A 19,070-nucleotide genomic window follows, 5' to 3' on the forward strand; every position below is an offset into this window, starting at 1 on the left:
TGATGGAAGGGACTCCACTCCCATCCCCTTCAGGACAACCATCCCATCAGCTCTGACCTGTTTCTTCAAATCCTTGGAAGAAAAATTGAGATGCAAAGGAGAAGGAAACGGCTTTGCTAGGATGCATAGGGTGATGCACAAAGCCTTTCGTGTAAGGCTATTTCCCAGGTGTGGACATCAGAGGACAGCACCGACCCTGTCTGTTCCAAGCACACACACCTTCCCCTCCAGCAGGACATGGAATGTGGGGCACTAACTGGTGCCCTGCTCAGAAAAAAACCACGTAAATCTGATGAAAGGCCAAAAAAGAGCCATGCCAAAGGCTGAAGACCTCACAGTTCAGCAAGAAAGGGGCTTAGGGAGCTGACCTGATGCATCTGTCAGAAAGGCAGCAGATGAATGTGTGATGGCACTTTGGACCACACCCTCAGGACATAGATTCTGTAGGGACAGAAAATTTCACCCATGGGCAAGGGTGACACTAAGCCCCAGCTGGTCAGAGGAGGATATTTCCAAGAAGGCGCACAGGAAGGAAAAGAAGGTGCTTAGGAATTCAGCGTCATTTTCAGTTCTGGCTTTTATTGTCATTCACTTCAACAACAAGGTGTTCAAAAACACAGGGGCCCCTTGGTGCAGGTAACATGGTCATTGCTACAAGCATTGGCAGATTCTCAGCTCCATTAAGCCATAACACTTTGATGCATCAAAACAAAACAAAATCACACCTCTATAGGGGAGGGCAAAAGCTACAGCAGTTCAAACTCACTTAAGGATTCCAGTTATACAGAAGTGGCCTCCATAGTGGCATACGGTAGAAAGGTTTTCACAGCATCTATTTTAATCATTAGTGATGCAGCAGAAAAGCTCCATCTCGCTGCTGAGTTGAAAAGCAGATACGGAATTCTTGTACCGATTCTGGGCACACCATTAACTGCATTAACCTTTATAGTCAGAAGCTCCCTAGATCCTAAAATGACAGTGTCTTTTGCATCAATGTATGTACAATACTGAAGCAGCTCAGAAGGACTACACAATGGAGATGCAAAACCTGGGAGGTGAGAAGAGCACAGCCTAATTCACCTCCAGGGATTTGTAAAGTATCTGCTCTAACTCTTTCCCCACACTAACACTGCCCTGCTGAATTAATCATTGCATCAAGTCAAGAGCAGAACGACTCTCGTGCTTTGTACCATATAGAAAAAAATAAAGAGCTATAGTAAGTTCTCACACTGAGCATGTTAAATACTTTGAAATCTAGGACACTGCTCTTTGAAGTGTTACAAAATAAAATGATACCACAGGCTTTCAGTAGGTGCTCACTCCCCCCTCAACTGCAAAGTAACACAGTAATCTCAGTATGAAAAATACAAATATATTCAATCCACTGACTGGCTGTTTGTTACAGGATTTGTAACTATACACCTTACGCATAAAAATAATAATTAAAAAACAGAAAAACAAACAACAACATTTAATTGTGGTTCTGTCTGACCCAGTCGCTGAAGAAGAAATGAAACAGATCATGAGGCACTGTAGGAAAACCAAAAAATACACATACAAAAAATATTTATATAACAAACTTGACAGTGTAACCATGTCGCATTACCATTTATATCTAACCAAAAGAGGCTTGCAGAGCCACCAAAAGGCAGTCTTTGAATGCAATACACTTCTGGCACAACAGACGGAGCACCCTAATGACATCATACTCATGAAATACACAACAAAGCAGGGCCCACAAACAGCCACTGCATTGAGTCAGGAATATTCAGCTGTAGTAAGGAAGGATAACAAGTCATTTAAGCTGCTTTTTCCCTTTTTTTTTCCCCAGCCAAAAAAAAAAAGTCAGGCTTACTGTTAAAAAAGAACAAGCCAACTTGAAAGCAGCTGTGCAGAGCCTTGCTCCTCAGCTTAGGTTGTATACCTTTAAGTATGAGTACTTTGGCTAATAAAAATGTGAAAACACACATTGTTCAGTTATTCATGCACAGGACCACTGGCAGTCAGAGGAAATGCCTCAGAGCACTACTGTGGTAGAACCAGTAAAGAAAAAAACAGAGAAAAATGAATTTCTCATGTAAACATGGCTTATTGTGATCACAACACTCATAATTCCCAGAAATTATCTTTGTTTTAAAACATCTTATGGTTATTCTTCTAGTTGCTTGTCACTTAACCTATAGCAACAAACACAACCAGTTCCATCCCTTTTACAGATACATCTAAAGACAAGCCTGCCTTCCTCCCAAGTAATCTAGCACGGTCCAAATAAAAGGTAGTCTGAGTTTAGCGCAGCTCAAGTCCTACAAACTGGTGTGCAGCTCTCACTCCTCCATTTAACTGGAGGCTAGGTGGGCAAATCCTTATGCTAAACTAGGCAGGCTGCATGTGTGGCAAAGCCTAATTCTATAGCTTAAATGTCAGTAGTATCGTGGCATATGGTTATATGTACAGGATTACAGTATACGGTTAAAAATCCAGTGGGGACAATTCAAGAGTGACCAGTAGTTTTATTTACACTTTCAAGCCTCAAAGAGGCAAACCAGGACATACATATAAATGTATACCCAAAACGAGGAGAAGCAGACGGCGTGGTTTTTCCAGAGAAGGTGAGGGACAAGGCAAAAGTCAGATGTAGGTGCTGTCAGCGCTGGCCTGCCCAGCAAAGTGCATGTGCCGTCTCCGCTGGAGAATATTACACATGAACAGAGCACTCAGCTCCACGGGAAGAGGCTGTTTAAGTGCAGCGTTCAGCAGACTAACTCCCATTTATTTTTCAGATTAACTGTCAGTTCAGGGTTGGGTTGCTTTGGGTTTTTTGCATTTGGTTTCCTTGCTGTAGCATGTTTGGATGCTTTTTTTTTTCCCCCAGGGTTTTGGGGTTTTTTTTAGGCTTTTTATAATTTTATTTCAACCTTCCTGCTTTACAAAGTGGGATAGCTGGGTGAGAGAAACATATTTCAAGGTCAGGGCACCCACAAGGTGTGTGAGGATTCAAAAGTCAAGAAAAGAAGCCCTATCCCCAAAGGAAAACACAAAACAAGTTGGCCTTCTTGAGAAGGTCAACGGTAGTCAAGGAAATACCACCCACCTTCCCCCTTTGCTCAGCTCTTCCCCTTGCAAGAGCTGGGGTGGAGGTTGCAGTCCAGGAGCATGACCTAAACAGCACCCAGGGCATGACGTAGCAAGAGAGAGCAAGAAGGTTCCCTCCGCCCTCCGTCCAGGGGTGCAGTACCAAGCAGAAGGAAGGCAATGAAGGGCTGAGCAGTTCGTGGCCGGGGCGGGGTGGAGGGGGGCCCGGGGGTCTCACTCCCCCTCCTCTTTGATGCGTTGCTGTTTGTTGCGCCGGGCGTCCATGTCGAAGTTGAAGTCGTTCCACTCGTCGCGGGGCGGGAAGGAGATGGTCTGGCGCAGCGTGAAGCGCACGGCGTCGATGACACGCTCCCCGCGCGTCTCGCTCGAGCCCACGCTCACCGTGGAGGCGCCGCTGGGGGTGCGCAGCAGGTGGGGAGGGGAGGAGAAGTCATGGAGCTGCCGGTGGTCGAGGATGCCCTTCCAGATGGCATGGCGGAACTGCTCCGGGATCTTGAGGCTCACCAGATCCTGCAAGGCAAAGAGCAGAGCTTAGCAGGGGGGTCCCAGGGCAAGCTGGGCTCCAGGAGCGAACACAGCCTCTGCGCCACCAAGTGCCACTAAAGCTGCTAAAACCCAGGTGGCCACGATGCGCAGCAGAAGACAAACCACTGCTCCTGGAAGTGGTGGTCCACTCTGGAACAGGCATGTGCGGCCACGAGGCAGCAACAGCCTGCTTTGAAGGCACAAATTCCATTTTTAACTTGCACAAAACACTTGTTCATGCATAAGACATGGTGACCTACAGCTAGAAGCTTAACTGGACTGCAAGGCCTCCAAGACAACCTCAGGTAGATCTGCTGGCTGTCAGTGGTGGGGGATGCTGGGCTCCTGAAGGTCAATGACCTTGAAAATTTCCATGTTAATTACAAAGCCGGCAAAAGGATTTTAGAATCCAAGCCTGAGCTCCAGTATCCAGAGCTCTGGGTATGACTCTATAGGAACCGTCTTAATTACATTAACAGAACCAAATTTAGTAACAGACACATAGCCTTAGAAAACTTGTAGTTTGAGGCCCCATCATTTCTGGTGCAAAACATGAGGGTTGCGTTACCTGAACTCTGGGATACACAGTATTAGCTCTGAAAAAATTAGCCACCAACTTCAGTTAATTTGAGTAAGCTTTTCTAATTAGAGCAGCAGCAAAAGGAAGGCAGCCCATGCTAGGGAGCAATAGCACCACAGTCTCCCAAAGTCTTGGGGAAAAAAAAAGGGACAGCCAGCTCAGAAGAGAGCAATGGCCCTGGAGAGGAAGCAGCAACCCTGCAGCAAAAGCCATGCAAGAGTAAAAAAGTGAAAACAACAAACAGGGATGAGATGCCAGTGGCAAGGGAAGATGATTAAGGTAAGGCCAGAAAACAGAAGCAGGGAGGGAAAATTGCAGACCACTTCTGGAGAGCCTACTTGTCTGCAGGCGAGTGAGGTGTAAACTGAAACCAAGCCTTGCAGAATTAACAGGCACGTGGGCTGGGGCCACTTCAGGGGCTCAGACAGAGCTGGGGAAGGGGAGACTCTTTCTCTGTGCCAGGCAAGGCAGTTATAGTCCTGGCCCCAAGTCCAGCCTCTCTTCACCTCACAACATCTCTTCTATATGTCCAACAGCCTTAAATCAAACTAATAGTGTAAAAATAAAAGTATACTGAGTCTGGATTTCTGACCTGTTCCTAAAGCAGGGCCAAGAGCACAAACAAAGGAAACGGCGAGGAGTTACTTACATCCATGGAGTAATGCTCAATCTGATAGATGGTGGTCAGCCCCTGGGTCGTGAAATAATCCACACAGGATGAGCAGCCCAACCTCGCTAAGAAGCTGCAGAGGAGGAAGGAAGGAAGGAGAGAGAAAATAGGATCACCCTGGCTGCAACAGCCCAAACCTCAGAAAAACCAAACACTCAGCCAATCTGCAGCAACAGGAAACAAAGCTTTCACCCTTGGCTTGACCTCCTCCAAGATATCCCAGGCCAGCAAGCCACATCGCTGCCACATCAAACAAATGAGGGAGTCCTTCAGCTCAGCACCCAGCAGACAGCCCTCATGGCAGCATCTTGCCTAAGTCAAGAGCCAGTGCTGCACAGCCTCGGTCTTGAGGCAGGAGGGCTCACACAGATCCTCCTGCCAGGTGGCATCACCCAGAAGGTGGCTGAGCCCACGGCAGCCTGGTGCATGCACAGAGGGCTTCAGCAAGGCATGGGGTCTAGGGCTCAGACACATCATGCACTGCCAATCAGCACATTCTACCCTAAGTGTAAAGGATTCCTCATTTACGGGCAGCATCTTTCAACTGGTTTGACCTCACAAAGGGCAGAGGGGCTTCTGACCCCAGCCACGGCTTGTCAAGGGGCCAGAGGGGGAAAAAAGAAAAACAAGAAATGTTTGCAAGACAGCCTGGCATCCTCAAACTCCACCAGTCCAACAGATGCTGCATCCCTCAGCTTTCTCACACTCCTAACATCCCTGTTTCTCTCAGCTGCTCAGAGGTGGGGATTTGAGGCTCGGTGCCCAGAGGGTGCCAAGAGCCCAGTGGGATCCGGTGCTCCAGGATCATTCAGGCTCCAGACCCAAGGGCTCTCTCTCTTGGCGTGGGCAGCGTGCCGGGCAGCCTGCTCCCGCTCACCTGACGATGCTGCAGTCTGAGGGGTATGGAGGAGGGGGGGTGCAGTGGGACGTTGAAGGCATGGAGAGGGGAGGAGGCAGCGCCTGCGTGGGGCTGAGGCCATTCATGTCACCGGTCATGGCCATGTGGGTGCCCATCATGGGAACTGGAGGAGAGAAGAAGGAGGAGCACATTGTTACCCAGGCACACCCAGACCCTGGCTTTGCCCCCAGCACAGCACCCAAGGACAGCACCCACAGCTGAAGCAGCCTGAAATCCCCTGAAAACCCTGCACAGGATGAGCTCATGAGAAGTTTCAGGCAGGGCTAAGGACCAGTTGACAGACAGTCCTTCTGGAGCTCTCCCCTCACAGGAGAAAGTGCCGCTGTCATGTCACCTTCCCTCCCAGACAGGCTGGATAGAAACCCTGGCTTGCCCTGCCACAGGAGAGGAGCAGGACAGAGCCAGCAGAGTAACCCAATACAGCAGCCAAACAGCTTTGTTTTCAGAGACAGCAAGAGCACCAGAAGGGGCTCAGCAACAGGTGTGGGCAAGAGTCCAGCTGTTTTGAAATAAATGAAAAAACAAAACACCAACCAAAAAAGCCCCAACAAAACTCCGCCCCAGAACCCCAGAACCATGTCTGTCATCCTGGATTTACAGGGCTGCTGAGCACACAGCAGCAGCCAGGAGGAACAGAACTGTGAGATGTTTCCTTTAAAATTAAGAACTGTCTTAATTGAACTGAGGGAAAAAAATGCTGCCAATATTTGCATCTCCTCTGCTGGGAAAGGAAGAAGAAACAAGTCTCAAAAGCCAGAGGACAGTGCAGCCATCTAGATCTGCAGCAAGAAGCAGCTCTGATCACCCTGTGAGGCTCTGAGCAGGATGCTGAAGCCTTGCCCTGTGGCACACCAATGAGCAATATTTATTTGGCTCTGCACGTTTACAGCAAATGACTCCAGGCTCTCCAGCTTAACAGTAGCCATGTGGAGATGCCAAGTTTCCTTGTCCAGACTAGCAGAGAGCACGCAGGCACCAGGAGAAGGAGGAATAAGAGTTTCTTACTGTTGGTTCCCATGCTGTCGGGGATGGTGGTTGGGGTCAGGGCGTTGCGCTGCTGGGGGTTGATGAGCTGGCTGACTGAGGGCAGCTTGTTCATGCTGTTCATCTTGCTGAGGGGTGGAGAGCTGGAGCCATAGGAGGACTGCGACTGCATGGAGGTCCTGCAAACCAAGGAGATGTTAGGACAGGGATCACAGCAGGTGGTTGTTGAGAGTGTGCACCCAAAGGGCTACATGGCCAGGGAAATCACTGATACCACAGGATCATCACAGTGAAAGATCCTTGGAGAATGAGTCAACAGGAAATAAAAGGTTTCCCAGATATTCTCAGCACTTTAAAAAAAGTGAAATACCAAAAAAAAGGAAAACTTAATTTTTGGTTGAAACTTTTTATTTAAGGAGAAGTGTCTATGCAAGTTTTTCAGTTGAAAAGTATATATGGAATGCCAGCAAACATGTGCCAAGATTTGAAGAGTATTTTTAAGTTAAACTCTCCTTGTAGTCAAAAACTTTTTCATAGGAACAAGAACTGAGGAAACCATCTCAAACCATCCTAAATGCCCCTGAAACCTGACTGCAGAAACAGTTTTCAGATTGGGTCTGCTTATCACCTTGTTTTTTCCAAAATTCCTAGTTATAACAGCCATAGGCTCCTTGCTGAAGGCAGATTCCATGCACTTCAGGGACCACTACTGAGATGGTCAGAGCTGCCTAGGATGCCAACAGGCAGCTTTTGCTGGTGTTAATGCAAACCTGGTATCCAAACCCTGCAGGCTGCTTGCAAAGAGGATCGGGTTCCTGCCAACACCTGACAAGAGCACTAGCCTCCCTCAAGTCCATCCAGCCCCAAACTCCACCCAGCATACTCATGGAGTGGGCCAGAGAGGCTTGCCAGACTCCCTGCTGCCCAGCCCGAGGGTCCCAGCTGCAATCCTGCCATGTCAGTGATCCAGACTGCCAAGACTGGGCTGCTTCTGAAGGGCAGCCCAGCTCCCAGATCGAGTTATGGCTGTGGCATCCCATTTACAGTGGGGTCCTATGTGGGACATGCAGAAAATTATCATTAAAGCTGGCCCAACAGCACAATTGGCATAGCACTGCCATGCCACAAGGGAACAGGTTTTTCTCCCTCTGACATCAGGGGCATTTGTAGGACTGGGCAAAGGTTTGGGAAATGTGCCTGCTCCCCTGGCACGAGTACCCTCAAGCTGTGGTCACCCTGCAGAGCAGAGGTCACCCAGGCTCTGTGGTCACCCACCACAGAGCCTGGCACTCCCATCACACTGACCCCATGGTGAGTGTCCAAGGGCACATTCCCATCTTAGTTCCCACTGGGAAACTTGTTCCCATCTGGGTATAACTGGTTACACTAATTCCTGGGAACTGGCTTTTCTTCTATGCAAATAAAATAATTATTACTCCAAATAAGCAAAGTGTAAAAGGAAAGAAAAGGCTTATTCCTAGACAATTTATTAAAACCTTCAGCATTCAAGGTCAAGTTCCACACAATTACATTGTCTCCAGCTTCCTGCACTTTCAAGACTTGCAGTGTTGGGTGGAGAAAACATCTATGCTAACAGGCTAGAGTATCTAAGGCCCTGAAGAAATGTTACCTAATTACACAATTACAGGAGGTACAGAAGGGTGTGAACTGTCCTTTGGCAGTGAAGATGCAGGACAAGATCCAGCAAACTTCACAGACTCAAGGAAGTGGAAAGCACAAGAAGCTTCACAAATTAATATTAACAATGGCAGCAGCTCCCAAGGGGAAGTGAAACCGAGCCATGAAGTTCAGACCTGACTTTTCAGAGAGAAGAGAAAGATTCAGATCTGACATTTTCATTCCCCAATTATGAAAGTTGAGGCCAGCCATGAAATTCAAGTTAAGCTGACACCACCCTTAGCCCAAAAGGCTTCTGGATTTAGGACCAATCAGTATTTTACTTCATGGGTTCATGCACTTATCTTAAGCTTCAGCTGAACTAAACACACACCTGGAAGAGTCTCTTAAGGCAAAATCTGCATGATCTGCAAGTGAGGAGGTCAATGAACACAGCAAAATTCCAAATTAAATCAACAAAGGCTTCCCAAAAGACTCTGAGTTGCATTGTTTGAGGTCAGCAGTGGGCCTACATTTGCCCTCTCCACCACCAATAGTGATCTCAGCAAAGCTAATTAGGAGACTACAAAATACTTGGGGGTAAAAGAAAAACAAAAAGCAATCAAACACAAGCCAGCCCAAAACTTTAGAAAACAAAGGCATACTTTAACATATAGCTTAGGGACTCCATGCTTATCTCATTCATACTCGTAAGAGTCAAGATTAACATCATCAAGTTCAAGGGAGTAAAACAGCAAACAAAAGCATTCTTCTCTGTACTCACACTAGTTACAACTAAGCTATTCCATCACATGAGCAGATGTTTAAAAGGCCATCTAGCCAAAGAGAAGTCTCAAGATAAACCAAGATGCAAAATTTTATTGAAAATTAATGTCACACATCAATATAGCACGAGCCTTAGAAACACAAGAAAATGTTTTTGGTATTAAGCACAAGAGCTACATGGTGTTTGAGGACCCATTTAAAATATATTGCTTTTTTTCCTCGATTTTTAAAAACAGATACAAGAATGTCATGCACAGTGATTTTCATTAAAATTTTACTTGCTAGGTCTCAAGAAAGATTAGAAGTCGGAGCATTAACATTTCTTTGATATCAATGCCAATGAAATGCATTTTAATATCAAGGTATAAGGGCTTCAATTAAGAGACTATTATACTTCTTGGAACAGTCTGATACAAAAGGCACTGAGTCACATTCTGCAACTGAGTTTTCTCTCTTCAAGAGGCTATGTAATTATTTAACAAATAACATCTGTAGTTATGCAAGCTCATATGAGGGCAATCAGTCTCTCATGCTTCAAGGCATATACTGATCATCTCAAGAGGTCAGGAAGGAACTTTCCTGTCCCATATATGAACAAAGTTCAGTTCACAGCCTCATGTAACTCTACATTTTCCCAGCTCACTGGATACCAGCCCTTCACCAGAGGCAGAAAACTGCTGGGACAGACCAACTACCTGACTGAGCAGACCAGAGTTCTTGTTGGCTAGAGGAGCACACAGCTGTGTAAGCAACCTTTAATGACATCAAAGGTTCATTAAATGCAATTGGGCAGATCAGGCTCAGAATTTAAGATTTCACCCAAGCCCCTGTGCCTGCAGTTTGCTGTGCCTGCAGACCCAGAGCCAGTCAGTGCAGAGACACACAAGTAGAATCAGAGCTGCCCACTTCTGTGTCTGCCCTCTCTTCCAGCAGCCACACCAAGGATCACATCCCAGGCTCACACAAGGCCAGAGTGCTCAAGGACAAGGGTTTTTAAAGCAAGGCTTCCCACAGGGCTGTGTAACACTGGGGTGTCACTGGTGCAGTGTAATAAGGGCACACAAGTGACACAGATGCTGCTCAGTTTCATTCCTCTGCTTTGAAGGCCCATGAAGCAGCAGGACACTGAAAAGCAGAGAGATGCCCTTATTCCCCCCATCCCAAACTGCATCTATTCTAAAGCAAACAACGGTGCACCTTTTCAATCACTCCAGTGGTTTGAAGGCTTGGTACCTCACTGGGAGCAGGGAAAGGAGGAGCTCCAGCAGTTACTGGGCAGACAGGAACTACAGCACAGGGCCAAGGGTGGCAATAATGACTCCCCTTAGATTTCAGGTATGGGAATTTCTCAAGGCAGGCCATGGATGCAATCTGCTCTCCAGGGAATGGAGCTGTAATACAGGGAGTGGATATATATCAAGTAGTTGACACAGACTGATATGACCTCAGTACCTGATAAGGCCCAATTAGTCCACTTGGTTATTCCTTGAAAGGAAAAGGCTTATTTTCCTGAAGACACAGAGATGGCAAAGAAGCAATGAAAAGACAGCTGGGATAAAGTTTTCATTTTATCTGCAGAGGACAGACTACAAAGTAACTCAAATTGCTTTCAGCTCCAGGTATTTGATAAAAGAAAAAAAGAACAGCACCTTCTAATATAACCACCTGGTAGCTGAAAAGCAAATCAAGTCACCACTAAGATCAGCATCACAATCATCATCCTCTTACTGCCAAGTGGGACAAATCAGAAAGGCTTTCCAGAAAACAACAGGATCCAAATAATTTACATTCTTGTTCAGTGGAAGTTTAAGATGTTGTATTGCTCATTACAGCACAAAGCATTTCCCAGAGGCCACACCAAATGATGAACTGGAATCTTCCAGTGCAGGCTGTGGATGCCTCCTCAAACTTGCTGGTGAACAGGTCCAGGAGCAGTGCTCTAAATACAGATCAGTATTTCCCTGTCACAGTACTTTCATATTGCCATCCAGAAGCAGAAAAAGCAAAAATCCAAGAATAAACCTTCACTGGAAGAACAGAAAATAGTGCCAAATATAATCCTATGTCTGGGCTGCATTTACAGTTCAGGTTCCCACCTCTCACAGGGAAAGGAATCACATTGCCTTTCTTTTCCCAAATAAAAAGGCACAGAACAATAGTGACCTGCTTTGTGATCTGAAAGAACTTCCTGGAATTTCCAGGCAAGGTAACAAGGCACTTGATTTTAATTAGCTTTACACAAGGAAGGACCATAGAGCTGCAACTATATGACACAGGCACTGCTAGTACTTAATTAGCTGTTATTTACAGACTTAACCCCAGTTTTGGGGGCTCTTTTCCATCAGCCCTCCTCCCTGCTATGGTAGAGCAAGTCTTGCTAAGGCATTGGAGACAGCCAGAGATGGGATATGGCTCACAAAGGTGATGTCAGTACAACTCATCACCTGCTCAGATCCCCGCTTTGCTGCCTGGAAGCAGATGTTGTGATGGTCAGAGAGAAGAGTCTTCTCCAACTGCATCAGGCTTTTTTCCCAGAGACAGAATTTAATAAAAGCAGTGTGAGAATTTACAAGTCCTTGCTGAGAAAAAGTCTTCTATGCAGGAACTGCTAAGCCCAGAAGCACTTCAGACACAATTAGCAAGACCCTCTGGTTGCAGGATTAATGGGCAAGGTGGACATGGCCTGAGGCCACTTGGCTGAGTCAACTGCAACATGTGATGACACTGCTTTCCTTTGAACTATGAGGCTTGGAGAGATGGGGCAAAAGATAGGAAGGTTGATGAAAATGTTAAGGCAACATCTAAACTTCTGAACATCTGTAAGGAGAGGGGCTAGCTCCAACCCCTTTCCACTGCTAGGGCACTAGGGAGTTTTGGACACCCCAGGCTGCAAAGGGACAGGGACACCAGGCACACATGGATATCATTACAGCTCTACCACACATTCAGCTTGTGCAGGTCAGCCCACCACTTGGGTAAAGCCCACAGAGTCAGGAGGAATTCCCTAAGTTCAATAAAGCTGGATCAAAGTCAGCAGAGCTGGTGCAAAATCAAAATCACTCTGCCTTCCTTACAATTCTGATGTACTTTACATCAGACCCTTTAGGGTTGGAAATAAGTGGAAACAACTCATGATGCCAAAGTTGAGAGCTTTTCTGCAGAAAAAAAGATTTCTTAGCAGTGCCAGTTCATATAATTATTACCTCTCCCTGTCCAGCAGTACAAAATACATCATCTACTTATACTAGTGCATGACCAGCACTGAAACAGGCCAAATTGACTATCACAGACCATTTAAACACATATCCTCTGCTTCCATCCCCCCAGTCCATGGACACATTTTTTTAACTTAAACAAGACAAAAGGCATTTTAAAATTGAGACCTGCTCAGAGAAACCCTGCTGAGTTTCACAAATACAGAAGTAGGAAGAAAGAGTATTAACACATTACAAAAATGTTACACCAAGGGGAGAAAAGTTACACCAAGACAGACGAAATTGTGGTTCCCAACCTCACAAGGCTATGGGTTACAGCTAAGAGATCTGTACAAGTGTCTGTTGTTTTTGCAAAGTTTGAGTCCCTTCAGAAGTTTACTCTCACTATTCACTCTGCTGCTATCAGGCTGTGTGTTTGCCCCACTGCTCCTAGTCCTGCCAGCTGGGCAGAGTGACCCTGCCAGCTCAGTTTAGGGATATACTGATGGGTTTGGGGGGCTGGAATGTTTTAGGATGGCATCGGTCTGTTTGGGAGGGTCTCTCCTTGAGTCCATGAGTTCACTCCTGAAGCAGGCCGAAAGGAGACTGTAAAGAAGGAACCAGAGAAAAGAAAAAGATGAATGTACAGGACCCTTTGCCAGCCACCAAGAGAGAAACAGTTACTTTTCACCTTCATGATCACAGTATGGGCTTTCAAAGAGGGAAAAAGCAGATGTCTTAGCACCTACAGGGAGGGTATGTAACAGGGAGATTTAGGAAGCTGGAAAGCCCCAGGCACAAGCAAGTGCTTGGCAAGGAAGGGAAAACAACCAGCTGATAGAGAAACCTGATGCTGTCCTAGTCTCATGGGTACAAATAAGGCCCTGATAATGTTTCCAGTGACAAATCTAGGAGGAATAAAAGCACTCAAAGAGGAAAAGGAGTAGCAGCTTCCATTGAGTCCACTTCTAACTATAATCACTTCAAACCCAGAAGCTGGTGCTAGAGAGGGAGAACAGTGCCTATTGGCCATACTGACTACAGCTCAACTCTTCTCCTCTGAGAAGCTGAGGGGTCCCTGGGGCCACCAGCTGATGCAGAGGGCACTGCATCCTCAGAGCCCATAAAGCACTTCTATCTGGTTCCTTTCATCTTGGCCATTCTGTAGTGAGAACACTATCCAGCTACCTGGAGTTCACATGCAAGCACAGCACCACAAAACCAAACCAGATCATGCAAAATCCACTGTTAGCTTTCACACCAAAAGTGAGATTAATGAGGTGAAGGTACAAAGAATGACTTCCCCACCAGCCCCCTTCCCACAACAGCAAGCACTGGGATCCTCGCAGCTCAGCTGGAGCACTCCAGGCATTAGATAGCTCAGTTCTGCCACAGCTCACTAATGAGGTTAATTCCTTCTCATTTGGATAGTGAGTTGTGCTGCTCACTAGACTGAAAGGCAGCCAGTGGGCTCATAGCTGCAGCCCTGCTGATAGGAAAGAAATCTTTGCTGGGGTACAAGATCCCACTTGGATGTAAGAGACCCCTTCTTGGTAGCCATTGGAAGACTTTGTGAAAACCCTTCAATCGCAGAAGTTGGGTTGGGTGTTCCTTATGAACTTTATGGGTCCCTTCCAATTTGAAATATTTTGTAATTCTCTGCTGTAGGAAATTGAAATACAGATAGTTTTGAAAACAGTGCTCAGCAGAGTGAAACCCACTACATGAAAAGGTGTTTCCTAATGAAACCCTTAAAGACTGTGCAGGTAGCTCTGTGGGAATATTGATGGCAAACATATTTCACAGCAGGGTAATGAGGAAACATTCCCTCCCCAAAGCATGAGCCACCTCTGATCTCTCTTGCAGCAGTAATCATCTGGCAAATCTATGTTTTACACAAATGGTAGCAGACTATGAACTCTTCTAAATAAATGTGTGTGCTGCAGTTCAAGTAAGGGCCCCAGGATTTGACAGTGAAAAAGGAAGAATAGAAACTGAACGCAAAAATCCCAACAACTTGCCACCTATGATCATGAAGGTATTTGACATAACAGTAAATAGGAGAAAACCATGCACAAAGGAGCAAGCAGAGAGAGGAGATGAGACAGAGAAATATTGTGGTCTGGCACAATGTGGAGCATTGCAGTACTTTGGTCAACTAGTGGGACACAAGAATGCTGATTGTCACCAGATTTGTCCTTCCTATTCCAGAACAGTCAGACAGCTGCATCTGCTGGCCTGTCAAATGCAATGCTGGTCTGTATGTGCATGAGAGCCATTATACAATTGCTTTCCAAAATGACAGATTTATATTTTTAAAGCTATCTTTCACCATGATCATCTCAACCTTACTTTTCCTACTCTTCAAAAAAGATGAAGTTTCCATGTTGTAGGAGTTACAGGGAAAACTCTTTCCACACACCTGGATAGCTTCTCTATGTTTACCACTGCCCCAAAAAAATAAACTGAAAAATCCAGCAGTTCTCCACCAAGGTGTGACTCTGGAGCACATGTGGATGCTGCTCCATTTTGAGAAGGAAGAACCAAAGGAAACTTTCAAGCATTCCATTCCCACAGAGCCCTGCTAGGATCTACAGCTTCCAGCACAGTCCACCTTGTTCACAGCATACACAGTTTCCCAGCTCCCACTTTTCACATGGGAAAGTGACCAAACATGAACTGGGACCAAAACTTCAAAGTACATCCCTGCATACAAAGTGAAAGGCCAGAACAGACTCAAAAAGGAGCCCCTGTGCTCCTGAGTTTGGCCACTCTGACAAGGAAGCAGTGGCAAGACATCTCCCAGCAACCTGCTCTTATCCCAACCAAGCCCTACAAAACAGCTGCTTTCCCTACTCTCACACTGAGACCTGAGGCTCCTTTTTTGAGGTGCAATTGCATCTTAGAGTCTTTTCAGCCTAAACATCCCTTTGTCCTGAACACATTCCTTCAGATATTAAGTCATACCATGGATTACTAAAGAAAAAGCACCAAAACCCAAAGTGCACCTAACAAACTGCCTGAATATGCATTTCAGCACAGAGGACACTGCTTGATGGCAGGCTGTGGACAGAGACAACTGCAGCAGCTCTGGACAAATACTTTAAGTTATTCTTCTCCATGCTCCTGGCACCCTTTAAAGCTCTTAATCTTTCTCCCCTGCATGAGCACACTCAGCAACTGAGAAAAATGAGTATATAACTGGACAAGTGCCAGGAGACATGCCAAAAGAAGTTTCATTAAATTAAATGACTACTGAAGTTCTACATGCTGGTCTTAAAGGTAACACAAATTCCAACCTCATTTGCCAGGAACCTATTCTACTGATATAGAAAGAATGAAAAAAGTAATTATGGCAAAGCCAACTGTCAGCACCAAGGGAAACCTGTCATCTGCTGCTGTCCATTTCTGCTCACAAAACCATTTCTCAGCTGAAATGGTTGTGGTTCAGGTGAAGCTTTGAAGACAAGCAGTAGAGCACACAAATGCCACAATGCCTAGGAGCTAGTAAATACAAGCTATAGTATACACAAACAGGGCAGATGACTGATAAAAGTAAATAACAATAATGAGATTTTTAAATGCCCCAAAAAAAGAGTCCAGAGCCCCTGGATGCTCCAGACGTTTTGGCAGAAGGCTTTTCTCACACCTCCACAAGACTCCAGCTGACACTAAAAACACACAGGCCAAAATGTGAACACATGCAGAGATCTGGCAGAAAGCTGTGGTATTGCAGAAGTCCTGAGACAAGGCCAAGGCATTGAAATAAATCCCTACAGGCTCAAGTGGGACTTATGTGGTGCCTTGGCCCCACACTAACCTCTGCAGAGGAATGAGTTATACCCACAGCCTCCTGACACGAGATCCCAGCACTGCCACTGGCAGCCACCTACAGCCCGGGGCCATTTGCTGTCACCCCAGACAGCAGGTGAAGCAATGCCCATGAATGACACTGCTCACTGCAGCCTGGGAAGTCATTCTCTGCCCAAGCCTCTGACTGCAAAGCTTTGGGAACCCAGACACCTATCTGGCCTTTCTTTTCCCCATCCTCCTCACATTTACAGCACCCAGAGCAATCCCTGCCAGCTGAGCTCAGAAAGGATGGAAAATTTCTCATGAGCAATGTGAAGAGTCATCTGGCAAAGGGCAGTTTGTGACAATAATTCAAAATTGTGTATAGAATCTTTTTTTGAAGTACCCACTAGCTGCAAAGGAAATTTTTTGTGTTTCAGCTTTGCTCTCGACTTTCAGCTGCCTGTTGTAGGCAGTTCAGTAGCTGAGCTGAACAACCTGAAGTAGTGTTGTACCACTGAAACACCAGCCCTCCAATGCACAGCTCAGCTGAGCTCGTGCTCACAGTCCCAGCTCTAGACACTCTTAGCAAGGTGGTCAGATGGATACCCTGGAGAAGGCACTGGAGATGGTTCATGTTTGCTGCCATTCCCATGAGCAATGGGACAGGAGTGCAGCCATCCCCCAGCTGGGATAGGCACACACAGCAGGTTTCTGACCACAGGATGTCAATGGCTCTGCCTTGGGCTCTGGCTGGAAGTCAGATGAGGCACTGAGCCCATCCTCATTCACCCTCTAGGGCCAGAAGTTGTAATATGTAAGATTAAAGACTAGAGAGGGACCTTGCCAGCAGTCAGGATGTACACTGGGGGAAGCAGGACTGCTTTGTCCACTGCCCAGCCCTCAGCTGAGCACCATGTCCCTTTGAACACCTGTGCAGAAGCCTTCTGTGTCTCTCTCCTCTCTCCCCACTGCACTGACACTGCAAGCACACAGGTACTCACTGCTTCTGGAGCAAGTGCTGGTGCTGTTGCTGCTGCTGCTGCCTGTAGGTCTCAATTGTGTGCTGGGGAAGGAACTGCATCAGCTCCAGGGACTCTTTGATCTTCAGCAGCATTTCGTAGGTCTCCCGTCCCCTCACCTGGGTCACAGGAAAAGGACAGGGATTGGGGGGAAAGAAAAGCTTTAAAGGACTGCATTTATAGACCTTATTGACAGTCACCTTAGAAAGTCTTCAAAATGTCAATTAAACAACCAGAGCAGGATGCAAATAATCTGTTTATACTGTATGCTCACACAATAAAAATGCTAGCTTTGTTCTAGAGGTGCAGCAAATAATGCTGAAGAGTGATAATCTCACACTGCAGGCTGATGAACATCTTGGGGTTGTCATATGGCTCAGTGTGAATCTATGCCAGCCAAAAGCAACATTCTGATCCAACCTATTTAGAGAGAAAATGTCTTTACTTGCCTCAGATGTAAGCAGATCTGGTGCTGAATCTTACATGCCCTCAGAAAAGACAGCACATAAATTTGGGAGCTGGGTTTGGCTCTCCCTTCTTCTCCAAGCACACCATGACTTGTGATTTAAGCAACTAAACATGGCTCATGGGAAGGAGCTAAATGGCCAATTAGAGATATTTCTTGCCCTTTCTGAGTCTGCACTTAATACAGCATATTTCACTTCTATCACTGCATTACAATTGCAATACACATAAAAGCCACAGAAGCATCCACCTATCAGTTTTCTAGAGAAAGGTCATATACCACAGACCCAGAAATGACAGAGGAGGAAACCTAGTTATATCTTGAAGACAGTGTTTCCACCAGGACAGAGAGATCCCTTGGGATATTCTCATATGCCTTGCATAAACCATTCTCAGCACCTAGTGGGATTTTTAATATTGTTTATTTGGAATATGTATTTAAAATTAGTAGTTCATGGAATTAAAGAAAATAAAAATTATTCTTTCACACCCCAACCCCATCCTCAGGTCTTTCTGACGCCTAGGTGAACTTCAAGTCACCATTAAAGATGCTAAACATAGGGTAAGTAAAAAGAGAGAGAACTCACTGGCAAGTACAAGAGCTCATCATCTGGGGAACGTCTTTTTTTGATAGATGTCATCTGTATGCCATGAGTTCCTTGTCGAAAAGCTGGAAGAGAAACCCAAAACACATCCCATTACCAAAAAAGAAAGAGGTGGGGAGAGGGAGGAGAGGAGCATACAAAGAAGAAAAAGACAAAAAGACAGATACAAGAGATATGAAGTGCATGACCAGCTCAGATCTGCAGTGCTCTGAAGGGATCTCTGCCTGAGCCACTCCAGAACTGTCCTTGCAGCTCCAGGCTCCTTAAGGCAGACACGATTGCAGATGCTGGCTGGCCATGTCACTTGGGGAAACTCATCAGCCAAGGAGTGCTGGGTATATGACAAAACCCTGGCAAGCCACACTTTGAACAAGTGCTGGCTCTTGACAGGAAAATTACAGCAAGTTTTGGTACTACAAGGCTCACAAGTTGTTGGTGAACTAGTGATTCATGAAGGTGAGACCATTTGCAGGGAGCAGAACTCACTGAGAAAACAGCTCCTCTCTAGTCTGCCTCCAGTCATAACCTGTGCCTGCTGTTCAGCCTGCTGCCTACACTGAGTACAGGGGAAACCAAAGGTGGATTTCCACACCCTGCATGACCAGCGAGGACTTGGCTCCCTTCAGAGCACACAGAGGCTGCTTGCCAGGGTGTCTGTGATGCACAGCAGGCTTTGTGTGCAGCCTCAGTCTAGATCCCTGTGGCTGGAAGACACCTGCCACAGCACAGAACACTGGCTAGATAAAGCAAAGAATAACAGCACGACCCCAAACAAGCAGTAAAGGTTCACAAGGTTAGAGTTCCAGACATACAATTGG

General features: G+C 46.2%; 1 protein-coding gene across 1 annotated transcript in view; it reads right to left on the reverse strand.

The window, feature by feature from the left end:
- Positions 1-569: 569 nt before the first annotated feature.
- TP63 (tumor protein p63) overlaps positions 570-19,070 on the reverse strand; it is an 81,250-nt gene continuing 62,749 nt past the window's right edge. The window contains exons 7-12 of the mRNA XM_054639240.2: positions 18,235-18,317; positions 17,165-17,301; positions 6,793-6,950; positions 5,746-5,890; positions 4,848-4,941; positions 570-3,603 (exon numbers count right to left, since the gene is read on the reverse strand). Coding sequence (XP_054495215.2) covers positions 3,307-3,603; positions 4,848-4,941; positions 5,746-5,890; positions 6,793-6,950; positions 17,165-17,301; positions 18,235-18,317 — 914 coding nt within the window. The 3' untranslated portion in view covers positions 570-3,306. The remainder of the gene's footprint in view (positions 3,604-4,847; positions 4,942-5,745; positions 5,891-6,792; positions 6,951-17,164; positions 17,302-18,234; positions 18,318-19,070) is intronic.

The sequence above is a fragment of the Agelaius phoeniceus genome, chromosome 10 (genome assembly GCF_051311805.1).
Source record: "Agelaius phoeniceus isolate bAgePho1 chromosome 10, bAgePho1.hap1, whole genome shotgun sequence".
Lineage (NCBI taxonomy): Eukaryota > Metazoa > Chordata > Aves > Passeriformes > Icteridae > Agelaius > Agelaius phoeniceus.